General features: G+C 39.7%; 2 protein-coding genes and 1 pseudogene across 2 annotated transcripts; all 3 read left to right on the forward strand.

The window, feature by feature from the left end:
• The first annotated feature begins 3,478 nt into the window (after positions 1-3,478).
• Positions 3,479-4,276, forward strand: LOC127105749 (uncharacterized). Its single transcript, XM_051042948.1, has 2 exons — positions 3,479-3,807; positions 4,010-4,276. The coding sequence occupies exons 1-2, from the start codon at positions 3,676-3,678 to the stop codon at positions 4,109-4,111; spliced, it is 234 nt and encodes a 77-aa protein (XP_050898905.1). The 5' UTR covers positions 3,479-3,675; the 3' UTR covers positions 4,112-4,276.
• A 329-nt stretch (positions 4,277-4,605) lies between these two features.
• Positions 4,606-6,690, forward strand: LOC127105747 (putative U-box domain-containing protein 42; annotated as a pseudogene).
• A 91-nt stretch (positions 6,691-6,781) lies between these two features.
• LOC127105748 (uncharacterized) lies at positions 6,782-9,043 on the forward strand. Its single transcript, XM_051042947.1, has 9 exons — positions 6,782-6,832; positions 7,004-7,165; positions 7,372-7,592; positions 7,712-7,927; positions 8,043-8,225; positions 8,302-8,412; positions 8,485-8,566; positions 8,660-8,755; positions 8,854-9,043. Exons 4-9 carry the CDS (start codon positions 7,872-7,874, stop codon positions 8,953-8,955), a joined length of 630 nt encoding a protein of 209 aa, XP_050898904.1. The 5' UTR covers positions 6,782-6,832; positions 7,004-7,165; positions 7,372-7,592; positions 7,712-7,871; the 3' UTR covers positions 8,956-9,043.
• Positions 9,044-15,322: the final 6,279 nt, after the last annotated feature.

Raw genomic sequence — 15,322 nt, forward strand, 5'->3', positions numbered from 1 at the left:
CCATCACAATACCAGGACCCGTTCCGTATGAGAAAGACAGTGCTATCCCGTGGCACAATGGGGCTGATATCTACTGCCAGGGGCAGAAAGTTAACGAAGAAGACATTGACATTGGTAGCTCCGCTGTAGACAATGTTGGAGGGGTTGGTGGCTTCACTCGCAGTGGACGCCTATTTGCACCATCAACATTACGCGCGAATACTGATGCCGAGGCAACTGCCAAGGCTAAAGGGAAACAGATGGCCGCCGAAGAGGTTACTACTGAGGAAGATCCTCCTAAGACCGCATTCGAGAAGGAAGTGGATGAGTTTATGAGGATTATCAAGAAAAGTGACTACAAGGTAGTCGACCAACTAAATCAGACACCCTTAAAGATCTCCATTCTCTCACTATTGCTGTGCTCTGAGGCACACAAAGCAGCCTTGTTGAAAGTACTGAATATGGCCTATGTTCCACCGGAGATAACTGTTAACCAGCTGGAGTCGGTAGTTTCCAATGTAAACGCTAGCCGGAGGCTAGGTTTCACCGATAATGACCTGACATCTGAGGGCATGAATCACAACAAAGCCTTGCATATCACAATGAAGTGCAAAGGGGTGATGCTTTCCCATGTTTTGGTTGATACAAGCTCTTCTCTGAATGTTCTTCCAAAGAAAGCCTTAATGAAGTTGGATTGCGATGACACCATCCTGAGGCCAAGTAACTTAGTTGTGAGGGCTTTTGATGGCTCTAAGAGAGTTGTCTTTGGCGAAGTTGAGTTGCCAGTTAAGATTGGACCGCAGGTGTTCAAGAGCACCTTTTATGTGATGGATATCCAGCCTGCCTACAGCTGTCTGCTAGGTCGGCCTTGGATTCATGTTGTCGGTGCTGTTACTTCTACCCTCCACCAGAAGCTCAAATATGAACTAGAAGGTCAGGCCGTCACTGTCTGTGGTGAAGAGGATATTTTTGTTAGCCACCTGTCTACATTTAAGTATGTAGAGATGGACGGCGAGATGCACGAGATGCTGTGTCAGGGCTTCGAAGCCATAAACATCAATGAGGTCGCGCCCGAAGTTGTCTTTTCACCTGAGTTTGAGAAGGTCGGGACTTCTATCTCTTCATACAAGCAAGATGTCGAAGTGGTTAAAGCTGGTAATGCCCAAGGCTGGGGCAAATTTGTGGAGCCAGTCATCAAAGAAGACAAGTTTGGATTGGGGTATGCTCCGGGATCTCAGAAGAATGAAACCGGTACTCTCTCCAGCGGGGGTTTGGTTTCTCCCCACATCGTCAATGCTGCAGATGAAGACAAGGCTGACAGCGACTGTGACTTAGATAGCTGGATTCTCCCGTGTGTCCTAGGAGAAAAGCTCGACAATTGGTCGTCCGAAAAAACCGTCCGGGTTACTCTACTTAAAGAGTGATTTTTATTGTTTTCCTTTATTACATGCATAATAAAGTCTTACACTTTGCCCAAGGTGTAACGGCTCATTTGTAGGGCCATCCATTTAGTTACATTTCGCAATTATTTTTATCATCAATAAAGGACGGCTTTTGCAAACAATTTTGTGTTCTCTTTCTTTCAGTTTTTTTTTACTTTTACAAAAAAAATGGCAATGTTTCTTTTTTCGTTTTTTCTTTCTTTCCAAAATAAAATCTCTCATTCTAAGGTAAAGCATGATCCTCCATCATGCAGAGCGGACCACCCGGATCTCACTACTAACGACACTGCTATGGCCAAGTATGACTTCGACAATCCTATCTATTAAGCCGAAGAAGGGGTTGAGGAAGATTGTGAATTGCCTGAAGGGTTAGCCAGATTGTTGAAACAGGAGGACCGAGCTATTACACCTTATCAGGAGGTGATTGAGACCGTCAACATCGGTACCGCAGACGACAAGAAAGAGATCAAGATCGGGGCAAGTCTACAGGCCGAGAGGAAAGACCGTTGATCATGTACTTGACTGTGTTAGAAAGGTCAATGGGTTGTGTGCTCGGTCAGCATGACGAGTCAGGTCGAAAAGAGCATGCAATATACTACCTTAGCAAAAGTTTACCGACTGTGAACAAAGATACTCATTGCTCGAGAAAACTTGTCGCGCTTTGGCATGGGCTGCTCGCCGACTAAGACAGTATATGTTGACTCACACGACTCTATTGATATCAAAAATGGATCCAATCAAGTATATTTTTGAAAAGCCAGCACTTACCGGAAAGGTTACTAGGTGACAAATGATACTGACAGAGTATGACATCCAATACACTTCACAAAAAGCCATCAAGGGAAGTGTCTTGTCAGACTATCTTGTAGAGCAACCGATTGATGATTATCAACCTATGAGGTTTGACTTTCCTGATGAGGACATCATGTTTCTCAAATCGAAAGATTGATAGGAACCACTCCCGGAGAAGGGGCCTGACCCTGAATCTAAATGGGTTATGATGTTTGATGGGGCGGTCCATGTCAATGGTCGCGGAGTTGGTGTAGTGTTGATCACACCAGAAGGGGGTTCATATGCCATTTGGTGCCAGAATAACTTTTCCCTGCACCAACAATGAAGCCGAATACGAAGCTTGTATCCTAAGACTTGAGGAAGCCGTCAATATACAGATTAAAACCCTGGATGTATACGGGGATTCAGCTTTGGTCATCAATCAAACCAACGGGAAATGGTATACACCTCAGCCTCATCTGGCTCCTTACAGAGACTACACGAGAAGATTGTTGACTTTCCACTACGCCAAAAATGACTTTTAACAGCGCATCTTAGACAGCGCTTTTAAAAGAAAGCGCTGTCTAAGGTTAAAATTAAAATAAAACACGGAAAATGTTCCAAAAAAATAATGAAAGCGCTGTCTAAAGGGGGGTCTTAGACAGCGCTTTCTAAAAGCGCTGTCTAAGACCCCTCTTTAGACAGCGCTTTTAAATATAGACCTTAGTCAGCGCTTTTGATAAAGCGCTGTCTAAAGTCTTTAAATTAAAAAAAAATTAAAACCAAAAGCGCTGTCTAAGGGGGGGTTTAGAAAGCGCTTTTGGAAAGCGCTGTCTAAGGGGGGGGGGGGGGGGGTTTAGAAAGCGCTTTTGGAAAGCGCTGTCTAAACCATCGATGGAATATACATTTTTAAGTTTCTGATTAGCTTAACCCACATCACATATATATATATATATATATATATATATATATATATATATATATATATATATATATATATATATATATATATATATATATATATATATATATATATATATATATATATATATATATATATATATATATATATATATATATATATATATATATATATATATATATATATATATATATATATATATATATATATATATATATATATATATAAAGTGAGTCATTCCAACAAGGTAAATCTAAAAACACTGGTTCTATGATAGCAAAGGCAAGAGTTGCAAAATAGGTTGAGTTGGCATTTAAAATTTTAGTAGTACTACCGTTTCTAAATACCATCTTTCGTGGCGGTTGTTTATTAGGAAATCATCTGTGGTGGTTCACACTATCCCTTATAATAATTGTTCATAGCTGAGATATATATATATAGACAATTCTAAAGCGCCACAAAACGTAATTCATTACGTCAGGTAATTGCAACACCCATATGGTTTGATTTGAATTGAGAGGTGTGATTTGTTCTGAGTTTGTTGGTGGAAGGAAAGGAAAGATGTCATCACTGGGAACTTCAAAGGGGATTCTAGAGATCGCTAAGTTTGGGGTTTACGTTATTGTACCCATCGTTCTTATGTACGTTTATGCCAGCAATCCCGACAACACTCTCCACAAGTTCATCGGAAAAGTAACTTCTCTTCCTCTCTCTCACACTCTCTCTCACTCTCTCTGTGCCTTTTTTTCAATTTCTCTTATCGTGTTTATTCGCTTACTTTAATTCACGATCACAAAACTTAGGGTTATGCTACAAGTAGATTTTGAAAAGTTGGTTTGAATTAGCTTCCAAACAATCATCTTCTAAATTGCATTTTATTGTTATCATGTTGCAGAAGTCATACGTTGAATATCCCAAGGATACACAAAAGCCACCACCGCCAGAGGAGCTTAGAGAGATGGCGAGGGAGATAGCTCGCAAAAGGAACAACCCCTGATGCTTCTTGTGGGTTGGCAATAGTAATAGTAAACGTTTGTAATGGACACCGTGTGAACTACGAATCTTTGCTTCTTTCAATTGTTTCTGTTGTTTTATTATGAAATTTTCTGCAATGAAAGGAACATATTGTTATTAAGTAAATGAGTCAACGTTTGCAATTTCATTATCACGCCAAAAATCAATTCTTCATTGCATGAAGTCATGGACTGTTTTCTCATATTGTCAAACAACAACACTGTATTTGATCAAATTGCTATTTTCTGTGATTGCCAACATTATTACCAACTTGACTTCTAAGCTTTTGCCTGGTTACTTTCCTGACATATAGATAGTTTGGAATTACCGGTGAGCAAAGATAATAATTTATTGTTTCATTCAGTCTTTAAGGATTTGTGATATGAGTTTCTGTGAATGACAAAGCTATTGCAGTTCATCTTCTTTATTTAAAAGGTTGTATATCTATATCTCTTCTTTATTAGTTGATATATCATATATGTTGTTATGGTATCAATTTTTTTAAGTCTATTTAATTGTTTTTTTTCTATTCTTTTTTCCAACTTATTGTTTACCTAGCAATGGGAACACCTTTCTTCTCTGCATGTTAGAATCGCAGTGGTTGCAGCTTAGATGCAATATTCAGTTTGTTTTTGTTAGCTTGAATGATTCTCTTTTAGTCTCTATCCTTCCCTTCTTTCAGTTCAATGACCTGTTCTCAAATTTTTATGCTTCATAGAGGACTCCATGAGAGGAATTTGATTGCAGGGAAACGAGAAGCAATTTTTTGGTGTTGTGGTTTCAACTTCCATACTCTGCATAATAGAAATACGGTTTGAGTAAAAAACTCAAGAGACTACAAACCGCTTACCATGGTTGGATTGGAAGTCATACCGATAGGTACAATTTTGGCTGTTTTAACTAGCCAGGTTGTGAGAACAGCTAATGCTGCAAAAGATGTTCTTATCGACAAAGAAAGTTTTAATATCCTTTCGAAACACCTGCTTGATATTGCACCAGTCCTAAAGGAATTGCAGCTTCAGGAACTGAATGAGTCACAAGCTGCAAGGGTTGCTCTGGAGTCTCTTGAATCAGATGTAAAACAAGCAAGTAATTTGGTTGAGAAGTACAGGAACAGCGACCGTTTTTACTTACTTATGAAGTGTCGTTACATAGTCAAGGAAGTTGAACAAGTCATTAGGGATATCGGAAGGTCTCTAGCTGCATTGTCTCTTGCAAATACTGAAGTCCTATCAAGAATTTCTGATCAAGTCAACAGACTACAGAGTGAGATGCAAAGGGCCGAGTTTGAGGCTTCACAATCTCAGCTTGACATTGTTGATAAGTTGAACCGTGGAATTAAGGAGCAAAAATTAGATCAGGCTTTTGTGAACGATATGCTCGAAGAGATAGCAAGGGCAGTCGGGGTGCCAGTGGAGCCTTCAGAGATCAGCAAAGAGATAGCCAGCATTAGGTGGGAAAAAGAAGAAGCTGCAAACAGGAAAGAAAGAGCATAAGTTATATTTTTGGAGCAGATCATTTTGCTACTCTCTCAAGCTGATACAGCAAGTGATTTCGAAGAAGTTAAGAAGCAATATTTTCAAAGGGTTCAGGTAATAGAAAGATATGGTTCAAGGGAAAAATATATTCCGCCACTTAATTCTTTCTGTTGTTCGATAACTGAAGCTGTTATGGTAGATCCTGTCAGTCTTTGCACCGGTACTACATGTGAGAGATCTGCCATCGAAGTTTGGTTTGATGATGGCAATATGACTGACCCGAAAACGAAAGAGGTTCTTGAAGATACTACCTTAAGGTCGAACATTCGGTTAAGAGAATCCATAGTAGAGTGGAGAGAACTTAATTGCTGCTTCAGAATAAAGTCTATCAGGGAAAACTTATTATCTAATTCTGGCTTATTATTGCACGAGTCCTTGAGTCAGATGCAGGCTCTCATAAAAGAGAATTCGATTAATAAGGATTGGATTTCTATAGGAGAACTTACTGATATTATCATCTCCATCCTTGGGAACTCTGATTCTATAGATGTCAAGATGAAGATCTTGATTACTTTGAAGGGTGCTGTTGAGGGGCATGCAAGACACAAGGTAAACAGTCTTTATTTTTCATTTAAGCTGAGCATAAATTTTTTACATATGCTACACTGAGATGTAGACATTCTTCAACTAGTTTTAAATTCGACATTTGCATAATATTTTACAGGAAAAAGTGGTTGAATCTCAAGGATGGCGATACATTATTTCCTGCTTACACAATGACTCTAGAGTAATAAAGGAAGCAGTTGATTTGCTCTATGAATTGCTTCAAGACCGTTCTGGTTGGAATAAAAGTTTCTGCGAAAATCTTTCTGAGCATCCCAGCACGGTCAATTACCTTGTTACCATTCTAAACGGATCTGTCAGCGATTCAATTGAAACTGCAGAAAAGATTTTGACGGAGCTTTTTGAAATAGATGAGGAAAATATTTGCTGTGCTGCTAAGTTTGGCTGGTACAAAGCACTTGTTGATCGCATGATTCAAGGTAGCAAGACTTTCTTTTCCAGTTCATCTTTGTTGCGTTGATTCATGGGCAATGTTTATATAAATTCTTCTTTTCATGGTGTACGTAATTGCATATGGGAAGTCTTTTCTTTTAGTTTCTGTCTTATTGTTGTGCTAGAAACGCAATTCCGGCTGGCATTATCTGGTTGGTGCCATTTAACTGGTGAGTGATAGCTTTGTTAGTTTAGGAAGTTAACGGTTATGAATTCCTGTTGGTATTGGTTAGAAATCAAATTGTTAACATTGCTAGGGTACTGCTCTGTTGGTGAACTGTTGTGTCCTGTTAAACATCAGGTTAGGATGAACTTGATTGGTGATTCTTGACTTGATGCAGGTCCAATCTGGAATTTGGTCTGTGCTTTACAACTTGGTTCAAGCCTGCACAGGCTCTCATCGAAGACCAACATATAGCTAATGCCGCATTGCATCATGGCTTGTAGTGAATTGGAATGGTTTATGTTTTGCAATGTACTGTTGGTGTATATACTTATTTATGGTATGCTTGGAATGAAAACATGAATGGTCATTGTATCATGAACTTTGGTTTGAATTAAATGTATAAGATTGGAATTTTTATGGTTGGGAATGTAATGGGTTAGGTTAGAGTTGTGGGGATGTTGTTAGTTGGATAGGGTAGTATGTGATTAATGTTATGTCAATCAGTCTGTGCTACTACTAACTGGTTTCTTTGTTTTGGTGCAGTGTTGATGATGTTTCTGAGGATTTCTGAATGGTTAGGACAACAACGTGCATCACAATAATTGGAACCGTTGTTTGTTGATGGCTTGCGTTGTTGTTGATCCACAGTGCATGAGATCATGATTTGTATTATCTGATGAGCATTGTTTACAATTGGAATTCCTTCTCCACTAAACATGTGATTGATTACAGGTGTTTATGGTATGGCATTGACTTGACAGCAGGTTGGTCATTTGGTCCCATAGCTTCACTTCCTATTCTGACTTTGGTTTAGGCATATCTACTCCTACTGATTTGGTGTTTGGCAGCAGCTCTTCATTTGTCCATTGTGTTTGTGGTGCAGGTTTAGTATAGGTTTGGTGCAGATTTCGTGATGCAGGGTCTAGGATCTTACCATGATGCAGCCATGATACAAGCAGGTCATGACTATGGTTTGTCTGTAGGTGGATTGTTGTTTTATTGTAGGTTGATGGTTCAGCTCATGTTGTAATGATGCTTGTGTAATGTTTATGTATGGACTACCGCAGGCCTTAATGAATGCCATACACTGTTGTTTTAGGTGATTTTCATTGAATTGTGTTGCTTTGAATTGATGCACCATGTTAGCTTTTACTTTATGTTAATCCGGTTTACTTTATGTTTCAAAAGAGGTGTTAATGATGTTTTTATATTAGGTTTTTGTATGACAAATTGATGCGCCCCAATGGTTTGGACGTGTCATTCGGATTCTTAGCACCCGCGACCGTCAACTTAGGTTTAATCTTAAGTAGACCGGATACCGTGACGGAGTACGTTCTTCGGATCCTCATGGACAATAAAGATGCGGAGAAGTTGTTTTTTATACCGTTTAATACCGGGTTAGCATTTCATTCTAAATTCATCTATTATAATTATTTTCCAAGTTACCATCTAACATTTGCCTAATCATTACAGTGGACATTGGTTGTTGCTCGCAATCAATCCTATCCGAGAAATTGTGTATTATCTTGACTCGTTAGGAAATGATTGGACAACATACCCGGATATGAAGGTCCTAATTGACACGTAAGTGAGAATGTTCAAATTTTTTCTTAGTTTATGTGAATTGTTCTAATTGCTTCATTTTTATTTTATTAGCGTCCTACAAGCTTTTCGGGCCCAACGAGATATCCAAACCTCAAGGAGGGGCGCCAACTCCATTACATGGATTAAAGTGGCGGTATAATTTTAATTACCACATTTTTTATTATATTAGTGATGACACTTGATAAAACTTAGGATTTATAATCCATATTTTTTTTTTCATATGTAGTGTCCTCAACAACGTAATCAAATAGATTGCGGGTATTTCATGTTGAGGTTTATGCGAGATACTCTTGCTTTGGGCCGATTAAAGATTCCCACCGATGTATGTATTTCTAACTTATGAGTTATTTTTATATTTACACATATCTCATATAATTAAATAGTTGGAATTAATTCAAAATATGTTATATTATTATGTAGTACTTTGATGAATTCAAGTGTGCATTTTATACAAAGGATCAAGTGGACGAAATCAAAGAGGAGTGGTGTCAATTCATGATAAAGCTCAATGTTTGTTCATAAATTTGTGTAATTAATGTGTACATTTGTAGTATATGTTATGACTTGTAAATGTGTACATAAATTTGTATATATTTTGATACATTTAAGGCAAAATTGGTTTGAATTGGTATATATATATTAGCCAAAAATTGGTAGAAAAAAGGCCAAAATGGCATATATAAAATGTGATAATTGTCTGTCAAAATCTGGTTGAAAACAGGTAGAAATTCTGGTTTATAAACCTGGAAAAAATGTGGTTTAAAACAAAATCTTCAAAAAATTTCGTATACCTTAGACAGCGCTTTTGTAAAAAGCGCTGTCTAAGGGGGGGGATTAGAAAGTGCTTTAGGCAAAAGCGCTGTCTAAGGGGGGGGGGGGCTTAGACAGCGCTTTTTGAAAAGCGCTGTCTAAGGTATACCTAAAAAAATTAAAATAGGAGGGTCTTAGAACGCGCTTTTGGCCAAAGCGCTGTCTAAGGGGGTGGGGCTTAGACAGCGCTTTTCAAAAGCGCTGTCTAAGGTATACCTAAAAAATTTAAAATAAGAGGGTCTTATAAAGCGCTTTTGGCCAAAGCGCTGTCTAAGGGGGGGGGGCTTAGACAGCGCTTTTAAGATTTAAAAAAGCGCTGTCTAAACCTTTAGCAGCGGAGGTTTAGACAGCTCTTTAAAGCGCTGTCTAAGGCTAAAAAAAGCGCTGTCTAAGGTCTTGTTTGTTGTAGTGTTCTTTTGAAGAAAACCAATTTGCTGATGCTTTGTTTACCTTGTCTTCGATGATTAAGGTGCTATGCTGGAACTACGTACCCAGAATTGACGTATCTCGGTCAGAGACGAATGAAGAAAGCATTTGGTCAGAAAGTGCGCCCTCGGGGGTATCAAGTCGGTGAATTGGTATTCAAAAGATTTCTTCCTCCCAACACAGATCACAGGGGCAAATGGACACCGAACTATGAGGGTCCGTACGTGGTTAAAAGGATTTTCTATGGCGGAGCTTTGATGCTAACAACCATGGATGGCGAAGGATTCCCGTCCCCTATTAACTCAGACGTAGTAAAAAAAATACTTTGCATAAAATAGACCCGCTGGACGATAAAAAGAATAGTTCAGGCAAAAAAAGGGCATCCCGACGAACCAAACAAAAAAAAGAATAAAGAGGTTCGGGCAAAAATTAGGGATATAAAAAAAGAGTACACCCGGTGAGTCGAAAACCCAAAAGGGCGGCTCAGGCAAAAATGGGTATCCCGGTGGATTGAAAACCCGAAAAGGGGGCGATCCAGGCAAAAGTTAGGGAATAAGCGAATGACTGTGATCTGAGTTCATCAGTGTTATATCACCGTTTCATTCAATCCGGCAATCTTCGAAGGTTAAAGATCGACTAATCATCCACTTCAGAAAGCAAGATGAGCAGAGCGTCTTGAGGACATACGAGCCATAGCAGAGTCGAAACTCGGTGGGACCCCGTATCCCCATTGCCATTAGGATAGTTCTCTTTTTATAACGATCACCTCTTTTCAGGGATCAGCTTCCTGATACCCTCGCCTATTCCTGGCACAAATTTTCTCCCCAGTAAGAGTCGAATAATTCAGTTAAAGAGCCTCTTTATTTTTCATTTATCAGTTTGTTTGCAAAAATGTCCGAATTTTTGATAAAACATATTGCATATGAACATAATGGTGGCTTTTGCAGATGATTTGCACAGGAAAACATTTAAAATTGCTTTGAATGTGCTTAATCCCGGACGGTGAATTCAAACCGAGTAATTCCCCCGAGGCATACGTGTATTTTTGGTTGCAGGTCACAGGAACCGGATGCCAAGTCATGAATCCTCATCCCCAAGCGGTTGACAAAGTCTCTCCTCAGCAGAGCATGTTCCCCAGCAGAGTTGACAGTATCCAGACTATATATCCCCAGCGGAGTTGACAGTGTCAGACTGTATCTTCCTAGCAACAGCGTAGTGGTTGCATAACCAACAGATGAGAGGGTGGTGTTCCCAGTGTTCATCTCATTCCCCAGCAGATTATTTTTAACAGATTTGTTAATCCCCAGCTTGAGGGCGATTAGCAAGTTCATATTCCCAACAAAGGTCGTTTCCTACGACATTTCCCCAGGAAGTGTTTTCCCCACAGACTCTCCTCACAGAGCCTCGCCGAACAAAGTTTCCATAGTTGATACTCCCCCCGCAAGGTCAACTTTTCAAGCAGCCAATTTATTTTTGGTGGCTCATTGGTCCCGGCAGATGGATCATTCCCCACAGAGCATTCAAGGATTGATACAACGATCTGTTCCCTACCGGAGTTTGCTTCCCCAAGCAGATTTCTTTTTACACCATGCATAACATTTGCATTTGCATGCATATCATATCAAGCATACACATAAGCTGATAAACAGGTTCTTCCAAGCAGACTGAAGAATTACTTTACAACCAAGGTCATGAGATCCAGCAAGAGGATCGAGCGTGAGTGATCCAGCCTGAGGGTCGTTTTGAAGATTCAGCTTGAGAATCGTTTTCCAGTGATCCAGCCTGAGGGTCATTTCGAAGATTCAGCCTGAGAATCGTTTTCCAGTGTTCCGGCCTGAGGTTCATTTTGAAGATTCAGCCTGAGAATCGTGTTCCAGTGATCCAGCCTGAGGGTTATTTCGAAGATTCAGCCTGAGAATCGTGTTCCAGTGATCCAGCCTGAGGGTCATTTCGAAGATTCAGCTTGAGAATCGTGTTCCAATGTTCCAGCCTGAGGGTCAATTTGAAGATTCCCTAGTGAAGTCGCCTACAAGCTTTATTTCCCCAGCAAGCCCAATTGAGGAGTCGTTACAACATGTTCTAGCCCGAAGAATATGTACGAAGCCCAAAAGTGGAATATTCTCGAAGCTGCATATCTAATATGAAGGTTGGGTGTAGATGTCAGAAGAGGGTCAACCAGCGCATGCCTCAGATGCGGGATCCTAATGATGGGAATTTATCATCAAAACAATCCAGATCTAGCCAGAAGATCGAAGTAGATTTAGCCAGAGAATCGAAACAAAGAAGATCTAGCCAGAAGATCGAAAATCGCAACAATTCAGATCTAGCCAGAAGATCGAAGTAGATTCAGCCAGAGAATCAAAGGAAATAGATTCAGCCAGAGAATCGAAACGAAGGAGATCTTGCCAGAAGATCGAAGAAGATCTAGCCAGAAGATCAAAATCGTATCCAGCCCGAGGATCAAAATTAATATCCAACCAGAGGACTAAATTGAGTATAGGTTCAGCCAGAGGATCGAAACTCCAGATTAAGCCAGAAGACTGATTCAGATCCGGCCAGAGGATCGGAAGAAAATAAACAGCGCGGTGTATTTCTGCGTTTTTGTGGTGTTCTCGGAGCGCAAATTTTCGGTATGTCTTTGGTATTCAATCACAGCTCACCCCGCTTGTCTGATAAGCTGTTCGTTTTCATCCTACTCGGGTTAGCTGATGATTGAATAGGGGCAACTGTAACACCCCAAAATTTTCCCTCCTCATTCATGCATTCATTTAGCATTTCATATTGCATTTCATCATGTCAATCAGAATTAGATCCAAGAAAAAAAGAAAAAAAACGAAAAAAAAAACGAAAAAATAAAATAAATAAATAAATAAATAAAAATAATAATAAAAAAATAAATAAAATATAATAGAAAAAACTTGGACTTGGACCTCTCTCATTTGAGCCCACAAAGCCATGAAAATCAGGTTATAAAAGAGGAAGATCAGACAGAAAAAGGAAGAGAAGCAAAATACTCTGAGGTTTCCTTGAAACAAAACCCTTGACAAAACCTGGAGAGAAACCTGACAGAGAACTCAGAGTAACCCCCAGGCAGGTCTGAAAAATTCAATCTGACTCACACACTTTCATCTCACGCAAACCCTAACATTGCCTTGCAAACGCAGCCGTGCCATTTGATTTCAACTGGTCTCTCCCATCAGGTTTGCCTCATTCCCATGATTTTATGCTCTTAATTTGGATCATCTGAATGTATGAGGTATGATGGATGAATTTCATTATGTTTTTGCCCACGGGTTTAATTATGCATGAATGGGTGAAACCTATGCCTTGAATGTTTAATCACATGATTTCTGAAATGTATGCCACAGGGTTTGAGGTTTCTGAAACCATACTGTTATCCATGAAAAAAATGCTTATCGTGTTTCACTAACCCTTTTGTTGAGTTTTTGTGAGGACTCACAGACTCTTGCAGAGATGGTTTGGGTGGTTTTCCCACTTTATTTGTGGGATACCCCCTGGAGGTTCATTCCGATTACCTGTACTGACTCACCTTTCTTTAATGACATTAGCTTGGGAGATCCCTGGGTTTCTTACTCCTTTAATTGTTGTTACTTCGGATCTTTATCCGTGTGGTACTTTTACCTCTTTTCCGCATTTTATCGCTTTCTTTGCTGGAAGACCTCGATAGGAGGCATTTGTTTTCTTTTGTTTATTTACTTCTGAGCCCCTTGTTGGCACATTTACTTTATACATGTTTGTTTTGTATGTGCTCGTATTCCTGCAGGTAGCGCGGTTCCTTCGTCAAGGACTGCCTTTTTGCCCTTGAGTAACCCTCAAACCCTAAAACCCAAAGCAACACGTTAACTCATTCTACTACAGGCGAGTAAGTCTCCAAAGGTCGAGCATCTGGTAGATTGCGTAGTGACGTTGTTCGTCCAAAACCCAATCCATAACCCCGTAGTTAGCCGAACTACGTTTTGCTCTGATTCTCAGGCCAGATGAGATACGTAGGCATAAGACGTGATGTCTTAGCGAGCACAATTACCCAACCCATAGGTCAGCCGAGCTACGAAGACTCTGATTCTCATATTCAGATGAGATATGTATGCAGTGGATGCGACATCCGCGCGAGTCATTTTCATTTAACCCTTTTTTTTTAGTAAACAACACAAGATAAACTCACACCCTTTAGACAAGAACTACAAAAGTGGATCCCGTAGAGTACTACGGATGCGTAGGGGTGCTAATACCTTCCCTTCGCATAACCGACTCCCGAACCCAAGATTTGGTTGCGAGACCCCGTCTTGTCCTTTCCTTTTTCAGGTTTACTTCGAGCGTTTCCATTCCCTCCTTTGGGATGAATAACGCACGTTGGCGACTCTTCTGTCATTTTCTTTCGTCGGTTGTTTTTTCGCGCACTGTATTTTTTAGGTTGCGACACCTTGTGGAATTCTTTGTTATTCTTGTCAGAAATATCCTCTAGGATATTCACCACAAACTCTTCCACTAAACCTTCAAAACATTGGGGTAATGCACTAACTATTTTCATCAAACCAGCAAACTTGATTAATTCCATAACCCCCTTCACTTCTACAGCCTCCTTCCCTAGCTCCCTTTCTACAGCAACTCTCCTCTGTATAACAAATTTCCACTTTAATTGCTATAAATTGTCATGAATACAAATCCCCAATTTCCCTCTTAAACATTCAAACTGATTAGCATCCAAAGCTTTTCTAAATATGTCAGCTAATTGCATTTCAGTAGTAACATGCTCCAGTGCTATGATTTTCTCTTCCATAAGTTCTCTAATAAAGTGATGACTATATCAATGTGCTTTGTCCTGCTGTGCTGAACAGGATTTTTGGAAATAGTTGTAGCACTCAGGTTGTCACAGTACACTGTCCTGACATCTTGTGTGACATTATGTTCAGTCACCATTAGTTTCAACCAACCCTGTTGAGAACAGCTACTTCCAGCTGCTATGTATTCAGCTTGATATATAACACAAACACCATTTTCATCTTTGAATACTTTCGAATGTGTAGGAGCAGAAGTCCTTGCACTCTTCATGCCAATCTTCTTAACATTGTTCTTGGCACATTTGCTTTGGGATAGAAAAATAGACTTTTCTATCTGCTTGACTTGTAGCCCAAGTCCAACAAAGCTCTTCTTAACTTCAGACTGCATTTGACGAGCAACATGTTCTACCATCTGATCTGACCTCCTACCAAACCCAATATTATCCACATCTGTTTGAGCTACCATAAGCTTTTCTCCTTGAGGTTTCAGACAACAATCTTTGAAGATTTCAACCACATCAGATTTGCTTTTGGTCCAGATGTATCTGGAGAAATCATCCACCACTGCAAACTTCTTTCCACCAAGGCTTTCCACTTGCATGGGTCCCATCAACTTTATATGGAGGAGTTTCAACCCTTTGGAAGTGATGTTAAGTCTGAGTTTCTGGTGTGACATCCTTGTCTGACATTTCCCACAGACTTTCAATTTGGGAGTTTCTCTAGCAGATATAATCATCTTCATCCCTTTCTCCTTGATTGAGGTACATTTTGAGGAGTAACTAATTTGAGAGTTCCACATGTAACAGTTGTCTTTGGTTCTGACTCCTTCCATGATTACTTCACTTTTTTTGTTG

Source organism: Lathyrus oleraceus, chromosome 7, assembly GCF_024323335.1.
Source record: "Lathyrus oleraceus cultivar Zhongwan6 chromosome 7, CAAS_Psat_ZW6_1.0, whole genome shotgun sequence".
Classification (NCBI taxonomy): domain Eukaryota; kingdom Viridiplantae; phylum Streptophyta; class Magnoliopsida; order Fabales; family Fabaceae; genus Lathyrus; species Lathyrus oleraceus.

What these genes read in the sequence shown, in the direction of transcription:
- LOC127105748 (XM_051042947.1), top strand. Translation starts at nt 7,872, where the DNA reads ATGTTTATGTATGGACTACCGCAGGCCTTAATGAATGCCATACACTGT. An exon ending in GCCATACACTGTTGTTTTAG is followed by an intron (nt 7,928 to 8,042) that starts GTGATTTTCATT and finishes TTTTTATATTAG; the next exon opens with GTTTTTGTATGACAAATTGA. An exon ending in ATGAAGGTCCTAATTGACAC is followed by an intron (nt 8,413 to 8,484) that starts GTAAGTGAGAAT and finishes TTATTTTATTAG; the next exon opens with CGTCCTACAAGCTTTTCGGG.
- LOC127105749 (XM_051042948.1), top strand. Translation starts at nt 3,676, where the DNA reads ATGTCATCACTGGGAACTTCAAAGGGGATTCTAGAGATCGCTAAGTTT. An exon ending in TCCACAAGTTCATCGGAAAA is followed by an intron (nt 3,808 to 4,009) that starts GTAACTTCTCTT and finishes ATCATGTTGCAG; the next exon opens with AAGTCATACGTTGAATATCC.